Genomic DNA, 24,411 nt, shown 5'->3' on the forward strand with positions numbered 1-24,411 from the left:
CTCCCTCATTTTTGGGGGAGACGTAATAGAATGGAAAAGCACCCTCAGCCATGATTAACCCCCCACTGCCTACGGGATCTACAGTCAGTCTGTGTGTGTGTGTGTGTGTGTGTGTGTGTGTGTGTGTGTGTGTGTGTGTGTGTGTGAGATCTTCTCAGAGTGCCAGGACGTGTGTGTGCTTGCCCAGCCAAGCCTAGGGACAGTCAGACACTCAGCTTGTCTGCACATATAAATACACACACACACACACACACACACACACACACACACACACACACACAAACTTACAGCATGCACACACAATGCCCCCTCCTGTTGCCCTGCAGCTATGGAGCTCTGAACCAGCTAACCCAGGCTGGGCTCCATCCCTGCCCAAGGGAAGACCTCTCTGGGGCCACAATCCCGCAGACACCCTATGGTTTGGACTTTATCCACTCCATCTGTGAGGTTGTTTTGTAAAGTAACCTGTCTGGGGAAGCGGCTAAGCGGAGACTACTAGATGAGACTGACTGATAAGACGGTAATAATTCTTTATTATCTGACAGAACGTAATCAGTACACCAGCGTGCAGAGACAACAACAGCCTGCAAGAACATACACACCATCCTGCAGAGGATTCTCAAATGACTGAAACACAACCAGTGGGACGAGCAGAGCCAAAATCTCTCCAGTATAGAATATATTAAAGTAATCTGTCTTGGCAGCATTAGTGCAGCAACATATTTACAGCTCAGTTTCAATGTCCACAACAGCAAACAATACAAAAAAAAAACATACAAGTTGACAAACAGCATTACGACACATAATGACAACTCAACACAATGCAATGAGTTGCAACATACAGCACAACAGCTACGAGTTACAAAACAGCACAACAACATGTGTGATGTGACACAACAACATACAAACACAATTACAACAACAACAGAAATAAACATAACGGATGTGGGGATTCACTTAAATTATTACATTAGATTATCGATTTTTCAGCAGTGGAAAGTACAAAGTACATTCCCTCAAGTGCTGTGCTTATGCTACTTTATACCTCTATTCCAACACTCAGAGGGAAGTATTGCACTTTTACTCTGCTAGACTTCTTTGAAAGCTATTGTTATTTTTCCCATTAAGATTTGACATCAAAATACATAGATGAGTTCATAAAACTGGGCATTGTTACTTATAGTTAATGTCGTATATAGAGAGTTACAGTTAGCTCCACCTCAACCAACTACAGCAATCCCTTCCATGTTCATGCATCGATTACTATGATCCAGTAATATATTATAACGCTGACAGGAGCCATTCTACAGAATGATGCTTAATCTTTATACATGTGATGCTATGAGTACATTTTGTTGGCAATTGTGCATGTTTTTGAGTGCAAGACTTTAACTATATATTTAACTATATATATAATATATTAATATATTACACATATTTTCTCTTAACTGATTTTATTTAGTTTAACAGCAGATAAAAACCGTTGACAGTCGACTTAGCTTTATTTTAATTATGTCTTAATTCTTAAAATAATAATAATAACAATAATAATAAGTTGTCCTCTAGACATAGCGCGCGTCAGTGTTTTTGTCTTAACATTTTCCCTTTTTTGTTGTTTGTCTTTTTCTTATCTTATCATCCTAATATCATAATTCGCCTTATGTTTATTGATTATGCTTCTACGACGGTGTTAGAGTGCTGGCGGAGTTGTTTTTCTGTTTTTCTGCTCTGAGTTGCGGGCAGCTGGAGGGAGCGTCTCCAGTGCGCTGGGCGGGTCATTCAGATTGCCTTACTCCTATTGGCTGTTGGCACATCGAGGGGTGGAGCCACTCCCCGACAAAACAGACAAGTAGCGTTTCTGTAAACCAGTCAGGAGTTGCGACGGAGATTTGTGAACTACATCATCTTCAATTGTCTTCATCATTCCGCTAGCAGCGTAAAATCCACCATCAGTGTCCGTGCGCGTTTTTACGCATTTAAATCGGACGCATCTTTACGTTATCACTCACTAGTTGAACTTGGTAAGCTTCTTTTGGAGAAGAGGAGCTATGGATTTGGTGTATCTGGTGTGTTTGGCGCTGAGCATCGGTGCTTGGTTCGCCTCTGCAGAGAGACACAGCGTCTACTGGAACAGCTCGAACCCAAAGTAAGTGCTGTTTTTTGCCATTGTGCGGAATATGTGCGTGTGTGTGTGCGCACAGTCCGGGAAGTTGTCTAACGTGTGAGTACCTGCGAGGGCTCAATCTCTCGCTGCTCTGTCCGTGTGACTGTGTGTAGGTTATTTCCTGATGTCTCCAGAGGCGAGTGGATGTCATTTTCTGCCTTGCTGAGATTTCATACATTTAAACTCACTGTTCCCTTCATCTTCGATGCCCCCCGAGGCTGCTCGCGCTCTCAACCCGGCTTCGACTAAGCTTGTCGCTGTTTCCATCCATGTAGCGTTCAAAGACAGGCATGTGTCTTTAAACTCACCTAACGGGACCGTGGTGAGGGGCTAGCGGCAGCGGGGGGGAGAAGCAGGAGATAGTGAGCGGCTGCCCAGACAGATGGACAGATTCACCACTATATTTAACCGCAACGCGTGGACGCAGACATACTCTAATAGTAGAAAATAGACTGACAAGTATGAACTTGGCCGGTGACGCTGTCTGTAGGGTTTGCACCTGTGTGTGTGTGTGTGTGTGTGTGTGTGTGTGTGTGTGTGTGTGTGTCATGGAAAGTCTATAAATGAGAATGCATCAGTAGGTTAATTTAATAATGAGTTTCATGCAGAAACCACATTAAGTGTTGGTGTGTTGAGGTGGTGTTGATGGTGATGTGTGTCAGAGAGAGACAGAGACGGGGGGGGGGGCACATATTGCTGATTATTTAGTTCTGAGGTCAGAAATGTAATGCTATCCGACCACTCAGTGGAATCGATTGAGCTTGACAGACGCGCAATATCGCAGCGCGATTTATTGAGCTTTTAGCGCGCAGCGAGCGATCCCGACGCTTGAAAGACAGTATTATTCTACAACCGAGCTGAAACAGGAGGACACGTCCCTGCTTCTCTTCTCTTCTCTTCTGCTGGGATAGGTCGATTAAAATCCGCAACAAGGGCAAAAGCTATTATGGCCTTTTAGTCTTGTCTTGATTACATTACTGGCTCTCTAATTGCCCTTTAAGAATGACAATAGACGCAGGTCTAAAAAAGCGCAATGCAACAAGGAAAACAATTGTCCCGATAATTGGATAAGGAGTCTCATGGAAAGTCCTGCCGTCATGAGTAGTGCTTGTGTCATGGGTTAGTTCATGTGTGACTCAACGGCCCGGGTCTGACCCACCTGGGTTTTACACCTGAGTCACCGCAGACAGAGGGGAGGACAGGTACACAGAGAGAAATGAGAAACCAGAGGCTCTTTGCTCTGGTTAAAGGAGGAAACTGGAGTTGTAAGTTTTAGTTCAAATAAGAAAAGGCTGGCAAAAAAACAGAAAGAAGGCAGACACAGAGAGAACGGGGGTGGTCTAATAGTCAGATCATATGTCTGCTGTCTCTAATCCGGCCCTGCACTATTTCTGCTGTCAAATGGGAGTTGTATAACCAGAAGAAAAATCAGAATATAACACTAATCCCTTTCTCCTAGATGGCTAAATATAGACCGGGACACTGACAGATGAACTTCACATATTACAACAACACATAGCAAAAAAATGTGGCTATTCTGCTTCACTTGTGTCACACATGATTTGAACCGAGGCTGGTTCCTCATTCTCCGTTTCGTCAAATACGCGCTGAGGATGGAAGTTTCTCGGAAAGACGGCTCGCGTCAGGAGGATAATGGCAGATAAAAGCCAAAATGAAACCATAATCGGCTGACCCCCACATGCCACTCGCATTATATTTCTTGCCACATTTTACAGTCTAATCTCTTGCTCCTCTGTAATCCCTTCTCACCCCCTCCCCGCTTCTTTCACTCTTGTCTTCTGGTTTCCATCTTTAACTAAAAGCCCACCTGCCTCAGAGCCCTCCCCGATGATCAATCAGTCACCTGTTGGGCGGATTGCATTGATCCATCAGCGGGCTTTGACAGCAGCGGGCTGCGGATAATTGATGCTAATTGATTCTTGGTCTGATCGGGATCTGCAGCGATTTGTCTTAGGTGGAGGACAGTGACCAGATGGCAGCAGCCTGCCCATTCATGTTGGGGAGCAGAGAGATGTGAAGCACAGTGGCAGCTCAGGCGTGTGTTTTTCTCTATGCCGGTATGAGCGTGTTTGATTTTCACCAACTTGTCGGTGCGACTTAATGATTACGGCTTAATCCCCTACTTCAATCCTGCGGGGGCCTGACACTCTGAGTGTGTTTGTGTGCATGTGTGTGTACATGACAGGTGAAGAGCCATGTTTTTCTCAGTCTGGTCCGGTCTTGTTTTCACACTACGTGTCTCTGCTTGTGCCAATGATATGAGTGCGTGCGTGCGTGTGTGTGTGTGTGGGAGAGAGTTTGAACTTGTGCTGCCCTTTACCAGCTTTTAACGGGAAGTGATTTTGTTTTGTTGTGGATTACAAGTACCTGATTGCTCCTGTGTCTTTGTGTGTGTGTGTGTGTGTGTGTGTGTGTGTGTGTGTGTGTGTCTGTGTGTGTGTGTGTTTGTGTGTGTGTGTGTGTGTGTGTGTGTGTGTCAACATTAGAGTAAAGTAAGGTGTGTCTGTTACCGTAGGCAGCCTTTCCGAGACATGATAAATGTGTGACTCACACTTACACACACTGGGGGGCAAGAGGGAGCACTTGGATGTTAATATTAGCTACAGCCAACATTCCACCCGCTGTTACTATACTCAACTCAGTCAGCTGTGTGTGTGTGTGTGTGTGTGTGTGTGTGTGTGTGTGTGTGTGTGTCTCACTGTACCTGTCTGCTCCTCTCCCCATCTTCACTCCTCTCCCTCTCTTTAACAGCTGGGTCTCCTCCCAGACCGGCCACTGGCCCTGAGCCCTCGATCTCTCTATCCCTTTTTCTCGCTACTGACTAATTCAAGCACATTCGAGGAGTCTTTTCTGCACAGATGTGGGTGCTATTAACACAGCGCTCCACGGCCTCCTTTATGTCTGCTATCTCTGTGTTTTCTGCCTGCTCTCATCCAGCCAGAGTAGCCTGTTTTTTTTTTATTTGCCACGCTCCTACTAACAGTGCAAATATCTCTATCAGGAGTTTGGTGTAATGTAATATTCTGTTTATCTCTGTCTGTGTCTGGCACTGTCTGCCTTTGCTGTTATTGAAGCAGCCCTGGCCTGCCTTGACATGTACATGTGGCCTGGAGGATGAGTTTAGAGTGAGGGGGGTTGATGTTAGACCCCTCCACCCTCCCCACTGTGTTTTGACTCGTACATGTTATGCATTTTGTTCCCTTCTCTCTGTCTCTCTCTGGCCACTCATTATTTACCCCTCCCCAGCCCGTGTCCTGTCTGGTTGTTGGCCTTTAATCTCACCAGAATGAGAACACACTAACATAGATTACAGACGGCTTGTAATCTGACCATCTGACCCATAGACACAAAACCATCAACCTGCTGGCTTCATTCTATATATATATTTATGCCTCTGTGATCTGGTGATGTAACTTCTATCTGTTTCATTACGTTTTGTCCCTCACAGTCTCTATGTGTGTGTATCTGGGTAGGTGGGTTATTGTGTAACTGCTGTGTGTGTGTGTGTGTGTGTGTGTATATATATATATATTTAACTTGCTTCATAAACCTGAAGTTGTCACAGTGGATCATTCCTGCCATAATCTACCAGATGGGATCCGTAGTACATCAGAACAATGAGTTACCAGCACCACAGGACATCTCCATTCATCTTGCTATGAATCCTGCCCGTTTCATATCAGAGGGCTTTGTGTTTGTTCCTGCAGATATAACTGTCCGCTTACCTAACACGCTTAGAAGTGTGCACACAAACCTTCATGCAGCGTGGCACACAGGAGAGGATTTTAGCAACAACGTTTTTCTAAACTACAGTATATACGTTATATCTGCGTCTCAGGTCTGCAGACCCCCCCGTCACAGTATCCATGTACCTCTGTTTTCTCTCTGCTCTTCCTCTCGCTTCCTTATCTGTGGTCCAGACTTCCTCCCCTCCCTCCATCAGTCCCCCTCTTTCTCACAGACCTTCCTCTGTTTTTTTGCTCCAGTAGTTTTCCACCGGAGGAGGACAGAGCACCTCTCAGCCCTGGCTCTGCTAACACTGGAGAGGCCTGCTTTCTGCCCAGCGTTATCGTAGTATGTGTGGGCAAGCATGCGTGCGTGCGTGTGTGCACATTGCTCATTCATAGCATTGCAGGCATACCTTGCCATTGCTGTCTGCTTGTAGCTCACTGTCGCCCCCTAAAGGGCAGAATTAGCAACAGATTTTAAGTCAGATAAGTCAGATTTATGCTCAAGTATTTTGTTTTGCCTCAGTTAGTTCAAAATGTAATGTAAAGTCATTGAACTTACTGAACTTGTCTCTCAGCTAGACAGACAGACACAGGCACACAGATTAACTCTCTGTGACCCCCCTGCCTCCACCACCACCACCACCAACATATTAAACCAAGCATGATACCATTTGGCCTTCTTCTATTCATCGCAGACAGAATGGGAGGCTACATAAAGGGGAGACTGGGTGAAAAGATTTTGGGGGCAGAGAGGAGGAGGAGGAGGGTGCAGGGTGAGAGAAGGGTGAACTGGAGAAAGGGATTTGTGTTGAGAAATTAGCCTGGATGAAGAGCGCTGGTATATTATGTCAGCGTTAAGGGACAGGACAAAATAGAGGAGAGGGAGGGGGGGGATGGGCCGATTTTGGGAGAATAAAAGAGAGGCAGACGGAGGGAGGAGAGAGAGGACAGTGATGGATGAAGGGAGGAGAGAAGTTTGGAATTGAATAAGTGAGAAACTGCAGTGTTAACCATTTCAAAAGCTCTCATCTTGCGAAAGGATTCTCGGTGTCTTAACTATATCATGCACACATATTTAAGCACACAGAGATTTGCAAAAAGTGGAAACTACAGAGTTCAGCACTTATAATCCAAGTAGGGAACGAAAATTGTATTGGTGTCTTATATTGTGAGAATCCCCACTGGGTTTCTTATTGCAAGACAATGAGATGAGAGGAGGAATGAAGGTAGATTACATTGGAAGCTAATATAGAAAGACCTTTCAGTGTATATTAGATTGGCTATAATGGAGCATCCCAATAGTGAGCAGCTAAACCCATTAGAACCACTGACAGCTCCTCCGCCTGTGTGAAAGGAGGTGTGAATCTGCCATACCACAGCAAATTAATAGGGTATTAAGTGTACACCTCAAAGTAAAAGTGTGTGAGAGTGCGGCTGGAAATTTGATGAGTGCGCCTTGTGAGAACATAAACCGTCCAAACCGCAGCCCCCCGTTGTGACATTCCAGCATGTGCACACTTACTACTGATTACCTGCAGAGCAAATGGTTGGGGGGGTGCATCTGTTTAGTGTTTCAGTGGTGCTGACTTGCTCCATGAGTGTTGTGTGTGTGTGTGTAACAAACATCTTCAGTGCTGACTCAGATAGTAGTGTGCGCGAGAATTTGCGACCCTGAACTCTTACCCCTTGACCCGGCTGCCAGTTCGAAACACTCCCCAGAGGGACGGTGAAAGACAGAGTTCCTGCATCAGTTGTTCAACCGAAACCAGTGAGAGCTCGGGGGACAAATGGGAGGGACGGCAGCGGGGTTGTGGGAGAGGAAGGGGGACAAAGGAGAGAGGGAAGGCAGTAGAAAAGGAAAGGAAAGAGGTTGCAGAGCAGCGCAAGGACAGTGGCGAGACTTCAAAGCTTGAGTGAAGAGGCTAAGTGCTGAAAAACTCACCTACTGTCATAACTGCCAGTTCTGGAGCTATTTTACTATTTACATTCTTATAACACACACGCACACACACACACACACCTTGCTCACTGAAGTAAAAGCAAGACTAGCTCCATAATGAGAAATGACCTTTTTGCGTCAGAGAGGAAGAACGACTACAGCCACCTTCAACCCTCACTGTTTACCCACACCTCAGTCACACACAAGAACACACACTCACACACACAAGGGGCTTCAGGAGGCCTTGATAAACAGATGTGCTCATAAGCCTGGGGCACGAGACGCCCTGAATAAGGGTCTTCAGAGAATCCCTCTCCCATGAAAACACACACACACAATCAACACACGGGAAGATGAAGCTGTGTGGAAAGTAGGTCTGCAACAACTCACACACCTGGTTCTGACTCTCACATTCGACATAGCTATCACGTCAACGCGACTCTCGCTCTCCCGAGAACTGTCAGTCAGGACGAGAGTAGATGCAGGGAGGTACGAGAGTCTCCAGAAGTGGAGAGCTTTGATGAGTGAAGCGTCGTCACACAGCGAGAGGGAGAAGGATGGAGGGAGAGGACCAGAGAGAGAGTTTTGCGTTGTGAAATGCTGGCCTGGTTCAGCAGGCACCCGTGGGCTGGAGTTTTTCCACTTCCTTGACTTGTGGTTGCGTTAAGATAACACAAACCAGAGCAAGCAAAAAAAACAACAGCTATTCATTCAAGCATAAACAACTCAAATGCAACTGTGAAACCACTAAAAACACACTCACAGTCATATGAGCACACATATAGCGCACATCCACACCAGCCAGGGTAGTGAAAGCTCCACAGGGGTTAAGGAACAGGGGTTGGAGGGGCCCTGTGGCCTTCAGGCATTCTGTCTTTGGGGAGGGAAAGAGTATAATTACACCCCATTCATTCCTCCTCCCCTCCTTTTCTAGGGAACACGTTGGCCCCAGACCCCTAACAGCTTTTAATTAGCCAGACCAATGGAGGAGACGAGGAGGAGGAGGAAATGAGGAGGTGAAGAGAAGGATAAAAGGGGAGCTTTCTTAAAAACATGAGTTGTGAATGAAATTAGCAACAGAACCTGTTTTTTTTTGGCTTTTGACAAGCCTGTGTTTTCATGCGGAGGTCAGCCAGGCCACTGACAAGCACACAGTGTGGGGAAAAAGGTGCATCCCATCCAATTTAAAACGATTCTTTACTTCAGAGGGAGCAGCCAGAGATCTCCAAGCGTCTTGTTTTTCTCCAACTCTGTTATTACTGATCTGACTCAAAGAAAAGAGAGCAGAGAGGAACAAGATGAGAGTAGAGATTATTTAGCCAATTAGGCGGCTACAGGCTGTGTCTCTTTTCCTTTCACTGAATCACTCGCCCTCGCAGAGAAACACACAAACAAAGGCGTGCACACCTGCACGGGAGTGTACACGCTTACAAAGACGCTTTTCTGAGAGAGAGCGGTGATTGCAAGCGGAGGAAGGTGATCAGCCTGTTAGCCCTGGATAACAAGTGTAGAGCTGTGCTCAGCTAACAAAGCATGTTTTGACAGGTAGGTTAGCGCTAACGATACACACACACACATACAGAGGCAGGAAGGAGGGGTTAGAGGCCCATGTTTGGAGCCAGCGTGTCTGTGACTTGGCCAGGGGGTCCTGACAGGAGCCACAACAACAGGAGAGGTGTGTTGAGGGGGGGTCAGAGCCACCACATCCCATGCTTTGAAGCCGGGGCACACACACTGACAGCACACATTAACAACGGCAGACAAGCGGGAGCTGTTTTCTTGTCACTTTTGCTGCCTACAGCACGTTAACATGAACCACAGACTAAATTTGAGGATTGGAGCCTGTTGTCCTCGAGGGTGTCATCAGAGCAATACGCAAATATCAGTATTTCTTCACCTACTGGCTTTCGGCTGATCTCACATTAGTTGCAACATGCCAGCCAGCAGCTCATCACATGCTGCAGCTCAGCACGGCCTTGCCTGCGTTATGTTTACTCGGAAGGAAAGACGTATTAGTAAAGTGAAGACAGCAGGTTGGAGTTCATTCAGTTTTTACACTTGAATTATTTTCCCTCTTTGCCCCGACAAATCCGTTCTTTCACCGAGTTGTGGCTACTTATTAACAATCAGTTCAACTAAGGTGAAAATTTAACGCTGCTGCATGAGAGCGGCTTTTATATTCTAACTGAACACCGTCGGCACAAATGAGCAGTGGGGCTGTACAGGACTCATCCACATTTTCACCATTTCTCCATACTTGAGTGGGACACTGGGGGGAAACAAGCATAGGAAGCGTGCAGAGAGGAGACAGGAAGGAGGCTTAAAAAGAGCCATAAAACTAAATGAAGGGTAAAGATGAAAAGCGAGAAAGAGAGCGACAGCCTGACTGTCTCCACCCACACCCTCGCCGTCTTTGATGAAACAAGAGAGAAATTGAGAGACAGAGATACAGATAGAGACAGCAAATAAGTGTGAGGAGCTTCAACACAGATAGACAAACACCCAGAAAGTGGAAAACAGCTTAGATAAGAAGACTTGACAGAACGAGTCACGGAGCTGCACAGATAGAGAAGTGGACTCTCAGCGAAGGTGAAAAAGAGAGATTGGGCTTGAGCTGTCATTTAAAGTCTCGGCCTCTTGGAAGCAAGTGAGAGGTAAAACCTCTGCTGAGAGCTAGACGAGGAGGGGAGAGCAGGAAGGTGTGTGTGTGGGTTTGTGTGTGTGTGACTCGGATGGTGGAAGGGCTTTATGAGGTTCTAGGTATGTTTTCCAGCCTGATCCGGCTCTTTCTATTTCAGTCCAAGTGACGGGTTTGCACAAGCACACCGAAAAACGCCAACACAAACACCCTCACATGGCACCCGGATTCCACCCCAGTAGCCGTACCTTTGTGTTAACGTGTGCTGTTCGTGTGAGTAAGACTGCTTTCAGTTGCCGTGCGTGTCTGCGTGCAATTAGCCCTCATTATTATTATTCACACGTGCGTCGTATGAGCCAAGCTGTCAGGGTGTGTGGAGACAATGTGCGCCTGTTATTCACACTGTTATTCATTTTGCAGAATAAAGATGTTTTCGCGCAGGGTGCGGACGTTAGTCGCTAACCCTCCTCTTTCTTTCCTGTCTCCCTGCAGCTTCCTGTGGAACGATTACACGGTGGAAGTGCGCATCAACGACTATCTGGACATCATCTGCCCACATTACACTCACGGCGAGGTGTCGTCGCACGCGGCTGAGCGCTATGTGCTGTACATGGTGGAGAGGGAGGACTACGAGGTGTGTAAGCCTCACTCCTTCGACCAGCTCCGTTGGGAGTGCTCGCGGCCGTTCGCTCCCCACGCTCCCGAGAAATTCTCTGAGAAATTCCAGCGTTTCACTCCCTTCACCCTGGGCAAGGAGTTCAGACAGGGAGAGAGCTATTATTATATCTGTAAGTATCAGTAATAACCTTTTTTATCCGCTTATTGTGATCCTGAGGAGGTTCCTTGTGTCTAACTTTTCCCTCTTGTCTGACTTTCCGCAGCAAAGCCAATGCATCACCACGGCCAGGATTGTCTAAGGCTGAGAGTGGACGTTGCCGGGCATAAAGGCTCTGGAAAGACCCATCCAGATAAATCCAAGGCAGATGATACAGGGAAGAGCATGGATGGAGGAAAAAAGATATTTGCTGCTGCCGGAGGAGTTCACAACCCCTCTAACCGGCTCCCAGCAGGTGAGGATTCCTCTAAAAAAAATACCAGACAGATGCAAGATAGTCCCAGCAGTCCCACGTCTGAGAGGAGCTCAGCTGGGCGTGGTCACCACGAAGGAATGATGAAACCCAATACTGACTCTCTCCCTCCCTTTTCTTTCCTCAGATGACCCCGCTGTGATGGAGCCAAACGTTCAGATGAGCATCGGCAGTTCGGGAGCACAGCTGCTCTCCCTTCCACTCTTCTTTACCATGATCCCAGTCTTACTAGCCCTGATGCTGCACCAAGGCTGATAATGCCATAACAGAGACAATGCCGACCCAGTGCAGGTCACTGGGGCCACGAACACTCAAGAGATTTTTTTTAAAGCAGATTTTTTTATAAGAGCATGGACATTGCTGTCGGTGTGTGTTTGTGTGTTTGTTTTGCGCGAGTGTGGAACGTGGATCGTTCCAAAGAAGAGGACCTCAAAGATCTTTTTGTATTACTTTACTATGAGGATGGAAATTCTCATTTATGACTATTTCAGATGCACACTTTTTTCAGTCATAATGAACAAAACTGCAAGCGAATCAAAATACTTAACGGATGAATATCAAATTGAAAGTGACGAGAAGATAACATTGTCTTCATTATCCTGTGTTCTCAACAGATTTACATTGTACTCCTCATCTCCAATGTCATGTCAATGTAATGTCATTTTTCTTCCTCTACATGTAGAGAAACTATTAATTCTTTGTCTTGGAAATGTTGTCGGCTACTGCCAGAGTAGTATGCGTTATGTAGGATTTTTGTCATGTTGTTGTGTAGCACTCAGCTCCCTGTTATATCTCTGCAAGTCTGTCAAAGCACCGCTGTCACATTCATGCTGGCACAAAAGCCAACCCTTTGGTTCAGGTGCCGCGGTTTGAATGAACAAAAGTATCTGGCATCACATATTTTATCAGTTCAGCCATTAAGCAACACTAGAAAACAAATGGTCTAATCCATATTACACAGTGATGCCTACTGCTACTCACACCAATTTAACAGTAAAAAAAATATTCTTTTTTAAAGGTTTAACATGTATTTCAGAAGAAATGCTCCAAAATTCGTTTAGATCCTAGAAATATTTATTTCTTTTGTTGTAAGTCCTTACTACTGTATTATATCCTCTCATAAGCTTGAGAGCCACTGATGGAGGGAACAAAGCAGACTCTAACAGGGGTTTTAGGGAGCTGAGCTTCATTAGTACTTATGGTTATTCACTCATTTTTACTGTCTTGGCAGTATCATGGTACACTGGCCGATGTGCAGACGTGATCCCACTTGCACGGTGTCAAACCTCAAACTGAAGGGACTTCTCACAACATATTTGCAGCTGTTCTCTTGTTAAACATGCTTGTGTCATTTTGTAAATGTTTATATGTACATTTGTATATAGAGAAAACTATAAGAAACTGTTTTAAGATGTGAAAAATGTTCAGTGAAATAAAAAAAGTTGTGATGTAATAAACATTTCTGCCTCTTTTTTTAATCAGCTGCACTAAAATGTATTTTTGCACTAACCTGCTTTGGCTCTTGAAATCTCACTGACATCACTGAGATTTTGATGGATGAAGCCATATTCTGTTAAAGCTATCCACAGGCATCACGCCCATTAAAGCTTGATCATATTATTTCACTACTACTACTTTTGAAGTTATGATCATTTTTTATTTTGAGTCAAACATATTTCTCTAATCGTGTCATAGATCATACTTCAAAAAGTTACACACCCCCTGTTCCCTGTGATATTGGTTTCTTCCAGAAGTTGCAGGATGAAAACAGGGAGCCTACGCACGCACGCACCCACCCACCCACACACACACACACACACACACACTCACACAGCACATGCTGCTGGAGGAGGTGCAGGTATGTTGCTGAAATGGTAAGCGTCACTCCCTTTCTCAAACATGTGAAAAATGGGGGTGACTGAGCCATAATTTGTGATAGCATAGCAAAGTGTGCAAGCAGTGTGAATCTTATGGCAGTGAGTTTTTGCCACCACTGCCTCAGGTTATCATCCTTCATGAGTGTGTATTTAGGTTAAAGTGAAAGATTTGTTCCCTCTTTCATATCATCATGTCAGACCAATCCAATGATGAAGATGATGATGATCAGGCAGTCAAAGTCATAATAATAATAATCATGATAATATAAGAACAAGAACAAGAACAAGAATGATAATAACAGCTAATGGAGCAGATACTGCTAGATAATGTCCATACAGTCTCATCTGCATCACGCTGCTTCCTCTGCGTTGTGTTCGAAAATACAGCTATTACCATGTTGGTTATTGTCTACGTTCTCTGAATTCATTTGCATTGTGGACATAGTGTGAATTTATGGACCTTAAACTTTCTTGGGTGAAGCAGACAAGATTTTGTTCTTTTTTTGGAAAAGTGTCAGCAGTGTAGAAGCTGGTGTATAAATGAGCAAATAAGTATCATTTTCAGTAACCAACTGGACAAATACGTGATTGGCATGAAAATCTCTGAATAATTACACAGTTTTTACCTTAATATAAAGTGACACATTACTGAGCTACAAAAACTGATTTAGTGAAGTGTTAAAATAATCCCATCAAAAGTCTTTGCCCCCTGTTCTAATTGTGAATTTTGGCCTGCAGAAATCTCTCCAGCACCCTCCACATTTCCACCCCAAGGTCTTTCCCAACCTCTGTTTCTCATCCCCTCTTCTCTCTGCCTTTCATCATTTGACATTGCTCACTCTGGCTTAGGTTTCACAGTCAGAAAGCCAAACACAAGAACCGAGAGGGGGATGATGAAGGAGCGAGAGTACGGATAGTGTAGCGAGAAAGGCCAGCGAGCAAACTGACAACTGGGTGTGAAGGTGTCACTCTCGCCTCCTCGCTCACAGTCTTTCACTCTTTTTTTGGGCATTTCTTTTACTGCTCTGTACATCCTCTTTGGAGGGAAAGCTGAACATCCGTGTATGCAGTGGTGTGTTGGAATGAAGAGGAGCACAGTGCAAGAACCTCAGAGCTGACTGAAAACTGTCAAAAGTCACCATCCCCTGTAAAACCACACAACATATACATTCAAAACCTGAACATAAAACTGAGTTGTTTGTTTTTCCATGATCACGTCATGGTTTGAATTCACTGCAGATGACCACACAGTCTGAGAAATGTTGTTGCAGTGTAGCATCCATGCATCTGTGTGGCTCTGTGCAGAAGGTTAATGCAGGACAGCCTGTCACTGCGCCTAATGGAAGAGACTAAACATGGTACTTTTTATAGGAATGTTTCAGCTCAAGATGGTGTCATACAGTGGTGTGCAAAGGTCGATGAAATGTACTCAAATTGCGACTACAAGGTGTACAATTAATAACCTAGTGTCATGAAGAGGCATGCAAACCCTAGACCTGGGTCAATTTACTAAAACCACAAGCAAAAATCATAAGAGAAAGTCCTTCCTTTGATTTTTTACTTCTAATAAAGCTAAATAAGTATTAGCAGCAATCAGGTACCCAAAGAACCCATTCTAAAATATGGTAACCATCAGAGTGTCATGTTGTTGATGCATATGGTACATCTACATGCATCATAAATTCAATTCAATTCAATTTTATTTATACAGCACAAAATCACAACCAAAGTTGTCTCGGGACACTTTTCATATAGAGCAGGTACAGACCAAACTCTTTATCTACAGAGACCCAACAATTCCCTCATGAGCAAGCACTTGGCAACAGCGGTGAGGAAAAGCTTCCTTTAAGGAGGCAGAAACCTCGAGCAGAACCGAGCTGTGGGTTGGCGGCCATCTGCTTCGACTGGTTGGGTGGGTGAGAGAGAGAGCGAGACAGAGAGAGAGACAGGAAAAGAGACAGAGACAGAGATAGAGATATAGAGAGAGGAAAATGAAAATGCGCCAATTCCCAGAAATCAGAAATTTGTACAACATGAAATCAAAATTCTCCAAACTGTACATCTTCAATTTCTGAGTATTTTCATGCTCTTAGATCAGTTTGAGGATCACACACTCTGATGCAGCGCAAGTACGAATTCTCTGAAACTCTGCAGTATTTTCATTATTTTATGTTAATGGAACAATCTGCAAAACAACTCATAACTACAGCCATCAGATTATTCATTATTTCCATCTAATCCAAAGTAGAAAAGTAGAAAACAAAGCTGTCTTATAATGAAATAAGTCTGCTTTTGAAATATGTATTTGAATATTTCAAATGTCTGGAAATGTAAATGAGTCAATATTGGATTTATATTTATAATATGGCTGAAAAGACAAAGGATATTTAAATACCAAAGCTAGATGAAGATTTTCTTTGCATAACATTTAAAGGAACTCACACTAAAAGACATTGTCACACAAAGAAAAGGAATGACAATTTAATAAGAGAACGGTCAAATATGAACCAGAAAAGTGAAATTGTTCAGTGTCTTTATGGAAATGACATTAAAAATAATGTCAAGTGAAAAAATTAAATGTCAAATAGATGCCAGCTTTTTTTCTCTTTTTTTTAAAGCTAGAACTAAAAGAAAATTAAGGAGAAGATCAGAGAAAATTATACATCAGAGACTGTTGTTAAAGGTCAGGTTTGAGAGATTTTGAGTGTAGAGTGTAAAAGGGTCTGTGGCTGTGCTGCTGAAAGCCTCATCCACCCCTCTGATGCTCGGCCGTGATGCAGGAGAGACGAGTCCATGATGGGCCGTGATGATGGACGGGGTGAGAACGGTAAGAAGGGGCAAAGAAAGTTAATGAGGACTTATTAGGCAATCAGCATTAAATTCACCCAAGCTTTGCTAATTGTGAAGGCGGCGCTAGTTTAAGGTTTTAAATCACAACTTGAATTAGGAATCTAGTTCAACCAAAGACTGATTTCTTCCTTCTCACATCCTTTCAGTTGAGTACTTGAATACCTAAATGTTAAGAAAACTACTTTTTAGGGGCTTTAAGATGTAAAAACATCCAGTAACTCACAAGAAAAAAAGCAAAGAATAGCAGGAATGTGCTTCCTCTGCTTTCCTATTCAGCTGAAGGGGAACTCCAGTGTTGCACTTTCACACAGCTGGAGTTCTCGGAGAGGCAGATTGAAGAAAAGAATTATCAAAATCATGCAGTGCTACTCAAAAGCACCTTTCATTAAAACCCACTGCCTCCTGAATGCCCACTTCAAACCCAAGATTACACATTTTATCAAACTTTGGAAAGTGAAAGATACTTAACTACTGTTATCTCAGGCTGACTTGTACCAACTATGAAGAGTTAAGTAAACTTCTTGTGTAAAATCACTGGAGTGCCCTAACCTGAACCCCAGATCAGGAGCTACTGATTCAAACTGATATGAAAGTACTGCATGCATGCATACAATACACATAACACAAAATATCATAAACTGAAATCTACAGGTTTTTTTAAGATGCACCTTTATTGCCCCATCTACGTTTTGAGGAGCTGCAGTATGTATATTCAGCAGTTCATCTTGCCTCTTCTTTTTTATTTTATTTATTTCTACCACTGAATTTTGAGATGAATAAAGTTTAGTTGAACTGTTATGAACTCCCACTGCGTAACCTAACTTGTCCCAGCACAGCTTCCCTCCATCCATCACACTGAGGTCAAAATCCATAGGATGCCCCACTGGAATATTTTTTTTAACTAGGATGCCGAGGGCACGACCCCACCAACTCTGCCTCTGATTGGCCAGTACCAGCAGCCTTCGTTGGTTTGGTTGGTTGGGTTTAGACATTAGGACTTATGACTGGTTAAGATTATTCTAAAAAAATCAGGGGAAGCCAATCAGAGGCAGAATAGTCATTGTAGTCATGCCGTCGCCATCCTAGAGTAAAAATATTCCTCGTGGACTTGCAAAATTATATGAACGTGATGACGTAAAGCGCGACGTCCGCCAATCGTTTGAGCACCCTATTGGAGCAAATTCACCCCAACGGTTTGTTCTCATAGCCAATCAGAGCGCAGAATCGCTGTGTACGCTGACTGCAAACACGGAACCAGAGTGAGACGAAGAGGCGTCAGCGTAGTTTTATTCCGGCTTTTAATTCCATGCAGTTCAAGCATTCGTTCCTAGACGCATACGTTGCACGTAAAATACACAACCGGGCAGTGTGTTAGTATTTTTTTCTCCCGTTCCATGGATTTGCTGCAGCTTCTGTCATGGGCCTGCATCGTGTTTACAGTCGGGATGTTCTCGACTGGACTGTAAGTTGAGTTGCTTGTCATCATCCTGCATGGCAATGTTTCAGTCTCATTTGCTCCTGTTACTCGGTTTGGTAAATAACGCGAGGGCACTTTTTCACTCGCTTGTCTGAACCCAGATCAGCTGCAGGGATGGTAGCGCAATGTCTGCCTCCAGATTGATCATGTGATTTATTTGGTTTGTTTATTTCAGAAGTAGGCCTGTCTGTCACTGTGCTGATCTCTCTCTGCCTTCCTCTGCGCATGTGTGTTTGTGCGCGCGTTCGTGTGCGCGTGCACGTGTGTGTGTTTCTAGGACCGACCTGAAGAAGATGCGAGACTCCAAAAGTGCTGATAACATCCAGTTTCTCCCCTTCCTCACCACGTGTCTGAAGTGTGTTGATCTTTCATTGTTATCATTTCAGTAGCATTGTCGTCCTGCTCAGGACAGCACATCTAATGCTGCCTCGTTTCCATAGTAACCTGGGCTGGTTGTATTATGGGATTCTGAAGAGAGATCAGACAATCGTCCTGGTTAACTTTATTGGAGCTCTACTCCAGATCCTCTACATCATTGTGTACCTCCACTACACAAAACAGAAGGTCAGCAGGGCCTCAAGTATACCTCAACATTATTTGTGGTGCGCACACCTGTCTCTCAGCATCTGTGTGTGTGTGTGTGTGTGTGTTTCAGAGGCTCGTGATGTCCGAGACCTTAGGAGCAGGCATGGTGCTGACCTGCGGTTGGTTTTACTTTGCCATGTTTCTGCCCGAGGGTGACACTCGCCTCAGTCAGCTAGGCCTCACCTGCAGTGTGGTCACAGTCAGCATGTACCTGTCCCCGCTCACCGACCTGGTACGCTCACACGCTTTACACATAAACATAACATACACACATGTAGAAAGCCGAACGAGCTGACTCGCCTCACTGGTGTCACAGATAATGTTTTTTTTTTTTTTTAATTGTAGTGTGGTCTATTCTGGTAATAATTGTAACCAAATATCTTTTATCCAATAAGCACATTATCAGACTGGCACACAAGTGGTGAAAAGACCAGAGGCTTCATTGTTTTTTTTCGACAGAAAATTAACTGTCAGCTTATCTGTCTTTTAAGTAATTTATCAAAAGCCCTTGTTGGTCGCAGCCTTTCAAATATGAGGATTGGATGTTTTTCTGTATTTTACATTGCAGTTAATTGCAAGTTCTGCAGGACAAAACTAGCAGGTTTAAACCATGTACTGGGACTCTGGAAGATATTTAATAATTAATCAGTTAATCGCCCTAATATACATCGAATAGATGTTTGTGGCATGGCAGTAGCAAGCAAAATGAAGTCTTTTGATTTTAATGTAATTGTTGTAAGATATTATTTATTATGCAGCAGTTCTGCTGAAAGATGATAAGTGGTGAAGTTGGTGAGCTATTGCTCACCTCAAAGTGGACGCGGTCATTCATGGTAACCAGTCATGGCTGTTTTTTCTGCCCATTAAAATCCAGAAGAACCAGTCAATGAGCTCGTTGCACAACTAAGTGCACCTTTGACATTGTGCAATCAGTGACCTCTTAAATGTGTTGTTCATGCTTATGAGCACTCAAGTTAAAATGGGGAAATGTGCACCTCAGGGCTGCATAATTAATCTACGATGGGGAAATGTTGACTTTAAGTGACCTGTTAATGCAAGAGTTGATTTTAGCTTAGAAGAGCTTCATACTGTGCAGCCTGCAAATAAAGTTTTTAGTCAAGTAAAGCCGAATTTATGTATAAAGTATGTTTAAAAACAACCCACAATGAGCAATGTGCTGTACAGATCAGATCTAGTACTTGAAATCACAAATATAAGGAACACAGACATAAACATCAATGCACACAGCTCATAGGCACAAGTACACAACACATAGGCACAAGTCAAAAATCTTAGTGTGGGCGTGGCTGAGGCAGCGAACAAAGCCTGGTTACTAAAACCTCGTAGCTAGCTATCACTCAAAGTGGCCATGCCCATAATAATCATTTAGTAAACATGTTTATTTCTGCTGTAGACTTTGACATTTTAGTATTGGGGTCTATGGGGGTTGACTCGCTTTTGGAGCCAGCCTCAAGTGGCCATTTCAAGAAACTGCAGTTTTTGGCACTTCCTCGTTGGCTTCATTTTTCAGCCTCAGAGGATGCTGCTTGGGGTAACATGGTCTCTCCTCTGGATGCCTGTCAGGAGCCTGGCTGTGGGGTCCTGGACCCGCTGCAGGTGGGTCAGGGTTGACTGACTGATCCCAGGATTTTAGAGCAGAGGTAGCAGTTGTTTCTAAGCACTGAGTGCGTTATTAAAGCTGTCTCCTGCATGTATCACAGCTTGTATAAGTATTACTCACTGAAACACAGGTGTATGTACTGGCTGTATTCAGTCCATATGTAGTCTTCTTCTCCGACCATATGCCTGACTGAACTTGTGTACAGACAGCAGGCAGCATCTGTTCAGTCAACTCGGTCAACTCTGCACGTGCGCTATTCACTAATGAAGGAATAAATCCCCTTTTTTTCTCTCTTTCCTTTTGTCTCTTTGAGTCATCTTGTCTTGTTCTCTGTCTACTATCCTGTTTGTCTCCTTCCCTCCATCTGCCTCATAGCTCCCACTGATCCCCAGTCAGTTTCCTGCCTTTCTTTCCCTCATCTGCCTCTTCCTGTTTTTCTTTGTCTCTGTCTGTTTGTGCCTCATCCCCTCAGTTACTTGCTGTTTTTTCCCTACACTGTACATGATTTTATGTTGCCACTTAGCATTATTCCAAAAATGCATCATTTTAAATAAGAAATTGTTCTTAATGTCTTTCCAGGCAAAATAAAGGTTTAATAAAGTAAAAAAAATAAAAGACCAGTACATGTTTTCAGACAGTCTCTGCTGGAAGACTGCGCAACAAGCTGTAAACACGAAACATTATCGCCTTAAAAAGATTGTTGGTTGGCCTTTAAAAAGTGTGTTGGTTTCGCTCAATGCTCCACTATGTTCACTAACTAGTTGCTGACTTGTTGATGAGCCAGTACTGTTGGTTTATCAGGGATTTTTGCTGAAAGCAGCTGCCTGCAACACAATAAAGTTGCCAGCTGTTATACCAAAACAATGTACTGAAAGTTGCTAAAATGCTCGGTAGAGCAGAGGGGAACTGCAGAGATTTAACATTACACACAGTAACTTCATCCATTGTGAATATAAAAGCTTTAAGCATTTAATTTGTTTACTGATTGTCTCTCTCTCCTCCCTTTTAGGTAGAAATAGTGCGCAGTGGTGACGTGCAGCGCTTGTCCTTCCCCCTGACTGTAGCCACCTTGTTCACTTCAACTTCTTGGGTTTTCTACGGCCTCCAGCTGAACGACTACTATATTGTGGTAAGACGAAGCAAATATGCACCTGAGTCACATCTGTAAACACAGATAAGATAAGATAACTTTATTTTTAACTAATAACTTTATTTATCCCCAGCTGGGGAAATTTGGGCATTACAGCAGCATTTAATAGCAGTGGGAAGAAAAATAGCAGCAGAGATAGAGAATTACGGAAGCCGAGAACGGCCAGGTTCATATAATTTTTTTTTACCGTTTTCCCGTGATAACGATTTAATTATTTCATTATCTCGAGATAACAAAGACCGTTTTCCCGTGATAACGAATTAAATTATTTGGTTCTCGGCTTCCGTATAGCCTACACACAGAGCCTCCAACAGGAGGTTAATTTGATGACAAGGGAACACAGAGCTGAGGTGGATTTCTTGCCGAGTTTGGCTCCGGACAACTCAGAGTTGAGTCAGGAGAGAGGAGTGCTCACAGAGCTAACATTAGCACCGACACTGCTAACTTTATGTTAGCAACGGCAGCTGCAGTTAGCTCTCAGTTAAGTAAGGAAGCTGCTGCAGTCAGTCCACCAGGAATCACCTTGGCATTGTAATGGTCTCTGTCATCGTTGCTGAAGGCTGTGTGTTGCTCCGGTCCGGAGTTATTGATTGTAAACGTGCTGTTTGTTAGGATGTCTTACTGTTAGCTGCTAATTCAGCAAGATGTTTGCACAAGCATACTCAAAATACTATTAAAATTGCCTAAAAAACAGCTGTCACAAAACAAAACTTCGTCGACATGAGTGAACACAGCATACAGTAGTGGGAACATGAGTGGGAACAGCGCTCGTTAGGTCTGCTGACAGCAAGGTTTGCTTTGCTAGTTACTGCGATTTTAAACACAAGTTGTTGTTCACCAGGTATCGTTCATCATAAACAATCGATGCTTAGCCTGGCGGGGGGGCAAGAAAAGATGATCCATTCTGTGTAAAGCACTGGGGGAAACCCTGAACTTTAAATACAAAGGGGCATACTTCCTCTGATTATAGACACATTTTAAGTTGATCACTGTAATGCACTGTGCTGCACTAACCATAATGTAAACACACTCATCACATCACTGCTAATAAACACTTTATCAAGCTACATCGTGCTAAATTAGCACTAGCCTTCGTTAGGGATTTGTCTGTGTAGAAACCCCGAAATCGAGAAGCAGTCTATGCTGAGAACCAAATAATTAAATTCGTTATCACGGGAAAACGGTCTTTGTTATCTCAAGATAACGAAATAATTAATTTGTTATCGCAAGAAAACAGTAAAAAAAATAATTTATACGGACCTGGCCGTTCTCGGCTTCCGTAGTGAATATCCAAAAAAAAAAAAAGAAAAAGTAGACTATATATGTACATATTATACAAGCAAAATGAAATTTGACTATATAAAGAAAAAATATGAAGAAAAAATATTTTAAAAAATATATAAAAAGTACATATTGCGAAAGCTATTATCCGTAATGCCTTTTTTTCTTCCTGTTTGTGTTCATTCCAGGTTCCAAACGCACCGGGCATCTTCACCAGCCTCATCCGATTTTACCTGTTTTGGAGATTTGCATCCATCAGTCACAGCTCACCTTCCTATAAGCCTATGCATATATGAGGATAGAGGGAGGGGGCAGCAAAGCTCTCCATTCACCCACAGATGACGTGGACATAATGTCTCGTGTTAGTTGGCAGGTATATCAATTACTCAGTTAAGTGGGAAAATTATGCTCAATTTAAGTTCAACTGTTTTTTCTGCAGCTATTTGTGAAACTTGTGACCTGCCTCTCCTCTCCGTGTCCTTCAAGTGCCTTCTGTTCGATCATGTTTGCCAGTAAAGATCAGTGGCATCTGCTGATCCACAAACATGTCAAGAGACTTGCTCTTTGTTCACAATCCAGTGAAGTGGATTGAATCTTCCTCACCTCATACTAGCCAAAGATTTTGTGTAGTTGTGACTTGCTGGCTGCTATAGTAATGTCACATATATTTGCTCTGCTCTCCAATGCTCATGTATGGAACAGTGTAATGCCAAGTTTCATATTTTTCCCCACAGCTCAGTGAGGAAATGACGATTTCATATCTCTTTAATTGGTACTCATACCTGTGTATCGCCATGCAGACAGAATATTGAGTCACACCAGTGGCAGTGAGTTATGTTTGTCCAGAATTGTTTTCTATATGTTTTTTCTTTTTGATGCACAGTGTGTATGTTGGCTAATGCCCGAGATCACATATTTCCTATATATATATATATAGGTATAACTATATTGTTAATGCTATTTTTATAAGCTCTTGGATATGAGATTAAATAGAAAAAGAAAAGAAATTACGACCACAGGATTTGTTTACAAGAATGAATGAAGTTTATTTTTTCTGGTGGCTGGTTGTCATGGTAATAAAGTCTTGCTTGTCTCCTCATTATTATCTGTAATAAGGACATATGTTATGCAAATGAAACAGCTGAGTGTCATTACCGAAGGATGTAAGATCTTTAAAGGTGCCATGTAAATAAATTTTTACCCTAAACATCAATGACTTTTATTTGCTGATTGCTTGTTAATTTGTGGACACGAAAGGGGTTTTTTTTGTAGTGAGAAAGCTGCACTTGACCCTCTGAAGTAGGAAGATTTGCACTGTAGGTTGGAGGTTTTGTTTTGGACGCAGTAATGAGCTTACATGCAGATGTGTGAAGACAAGTCTGTGTGTGTGTGTGTGTGTGTGTGTGTGAGTGATTTGGGTAGTTGTGCAAGAAGAGACAAAAGCTTGTTTGATGGTGCAGCAGTGTGAATGAGCTTGTTTGTGTGAGTATGTTGATAAAGAGAGGGCAGTGGTGGGAAAGGCCACGCCAGAGGTTCTCATCCCGTGTGTGTGTGTGTGTGTGTTACATTGGCCTCTCTTCCTGAGCTCAAAGAGCACACAGACACAACACAGTATTGTGCTGGAATTGAGTGTTATGTAGAAAAGCTAAGCTGAGAGGACTGGAGGTGGGAGATAAACGAGCTACAGTTGAAAGAGGGAACAAGAAAGAAAAGGAGGCATTTTTGAGACGAAGCAGAAGGGATGAATAAATGAGACGGAGTGGAAAACAGCAAAACCTGGGACAAGGAAAAGAGAAAACTGGGTTTGGTTTGTGCTGTAGTTCTGTTGTACCCTGATGAAAGTTTAATAAAAAAAGAGACTCCACAGTCATGCCAGCAGCAATGCCTGCATGCTAACACGCTCACAGTTACAAAATTAACATTCAGCTCAGTGTACAGCATGTGTCATGCTTGTATGACCACCATGCTAACATTTGCTAATTGACAGTT

At 43.4% G+C, this 24,411-nt stretch overlaps 2 protein-coding genes across 2 annotated transcripts; both read left to right on the forward strand.

Annotated features, from left to right (window-relative positions):
• The first annotated feature begins 1,881 nt into the window (after positions 1–1,881).
• On the forward strand, positions 1,882–13,028 carry efna1b (ephrin-A1b). The gene is made up of 4 exons (XM_041942528.1): positions 1,882–2,146; positions 10,986–11,281; positions 11,375–11,563; positions 11,709–13,028. Exons 1-4 carry the CDS (start codon positions 2,049–2,051, stop codon positions 11,834–11,836), a joined length of 711 nt encoding a protein of 236 aa, XP_041798462.1. The 5' UTR covers positions 1,882–2,048; the 3' UTR covers positions 11,837–13,028.
• A 4,535-nt stretch (positions 13,029–17,563) lies between these two features.
• slc50a1 (solute carrier family 50 member 1) lies at positions 17,564–23,629 on the forward strand. Its single transcript, XM_041942800.1, has 6 exons — positions 17,564–17,770; positions 18,063–18,140; positions 18,226–18,349; positions 18,441–18,602; positions 21,001–21,120; positions 22,611–23,629. The coding sequence occupies exons 1-6, from the start codon at positions 17,703–17,705 to the stop codon at positions 22,716–22,718; spliced, it is 660 nt and encodes a 219-aa protein (XP_041798734.1). The 5' UTR covers positions 17,564–17,702; the 3' UTR covers positions 22,719–23,629.
• The last annotated feature ends 782 nt before the right edge of the window (positions 23,630–24,411 follow it).

This window comes from Chelmon rostratus, chromosome 8 (assembly GCF_017976325.1).
Source record: "Chelmon rostratus isolate fCheRos1 chromosome 8, fCheRos1.pri, whole genome shotgun sequence".
NCBI lineage: Eukaryota > Metazoa > Chordata > Actinopteri > Chaetodontiformes > Chaetodontidae > Chelmon > Chelmon rostratus.

Bases quoted from the DNA above. Each gene is read 5' to 3' on its own strand.
- efna1b (XM_041942528.1), top strand. From the start codon at position 2,049: ATGGATTTGGTGTATCTGGTGTGTTTGGCGCTGAGCATCGGTGCTTGG. The intron at 2,147-10,985 runs GTAAGTGCTGTT...GTCTCCCTGCAG, and splicing joins TGGAACAGCTCGAACCCAAA to CTTCCTGTGGAACGATTACA. The intron at 11,282-11,374 runs GTAAGTATCAGT...GACTTTCCGCAG, and splicing joins AGAGAGCTATTATTATATCT to CAAAGCCAATGCATCACCAC.
- slc50a1 (XM_041942800.1), top strand. From the start codon at position 17,703: ATGGATTTGCTGCAGCTTCTGTCATGGGCCTGCATCGTGTTTACAGTC. The intron at 17,771-18,062 runs GTAAGTTGAGTT...GTGTGTTTCTAG, and splicing joins GGGATGTTCTCGACTGGACT to GACCGACCTGAAGAAGATGC. The intron at 21,121-22,610 runs GTAAGACGAAGC...TGTTCATTCCAG, and splicing joins TGAACGACTACTATATTGTG to GTTCCAAACGCACCGGGCAT.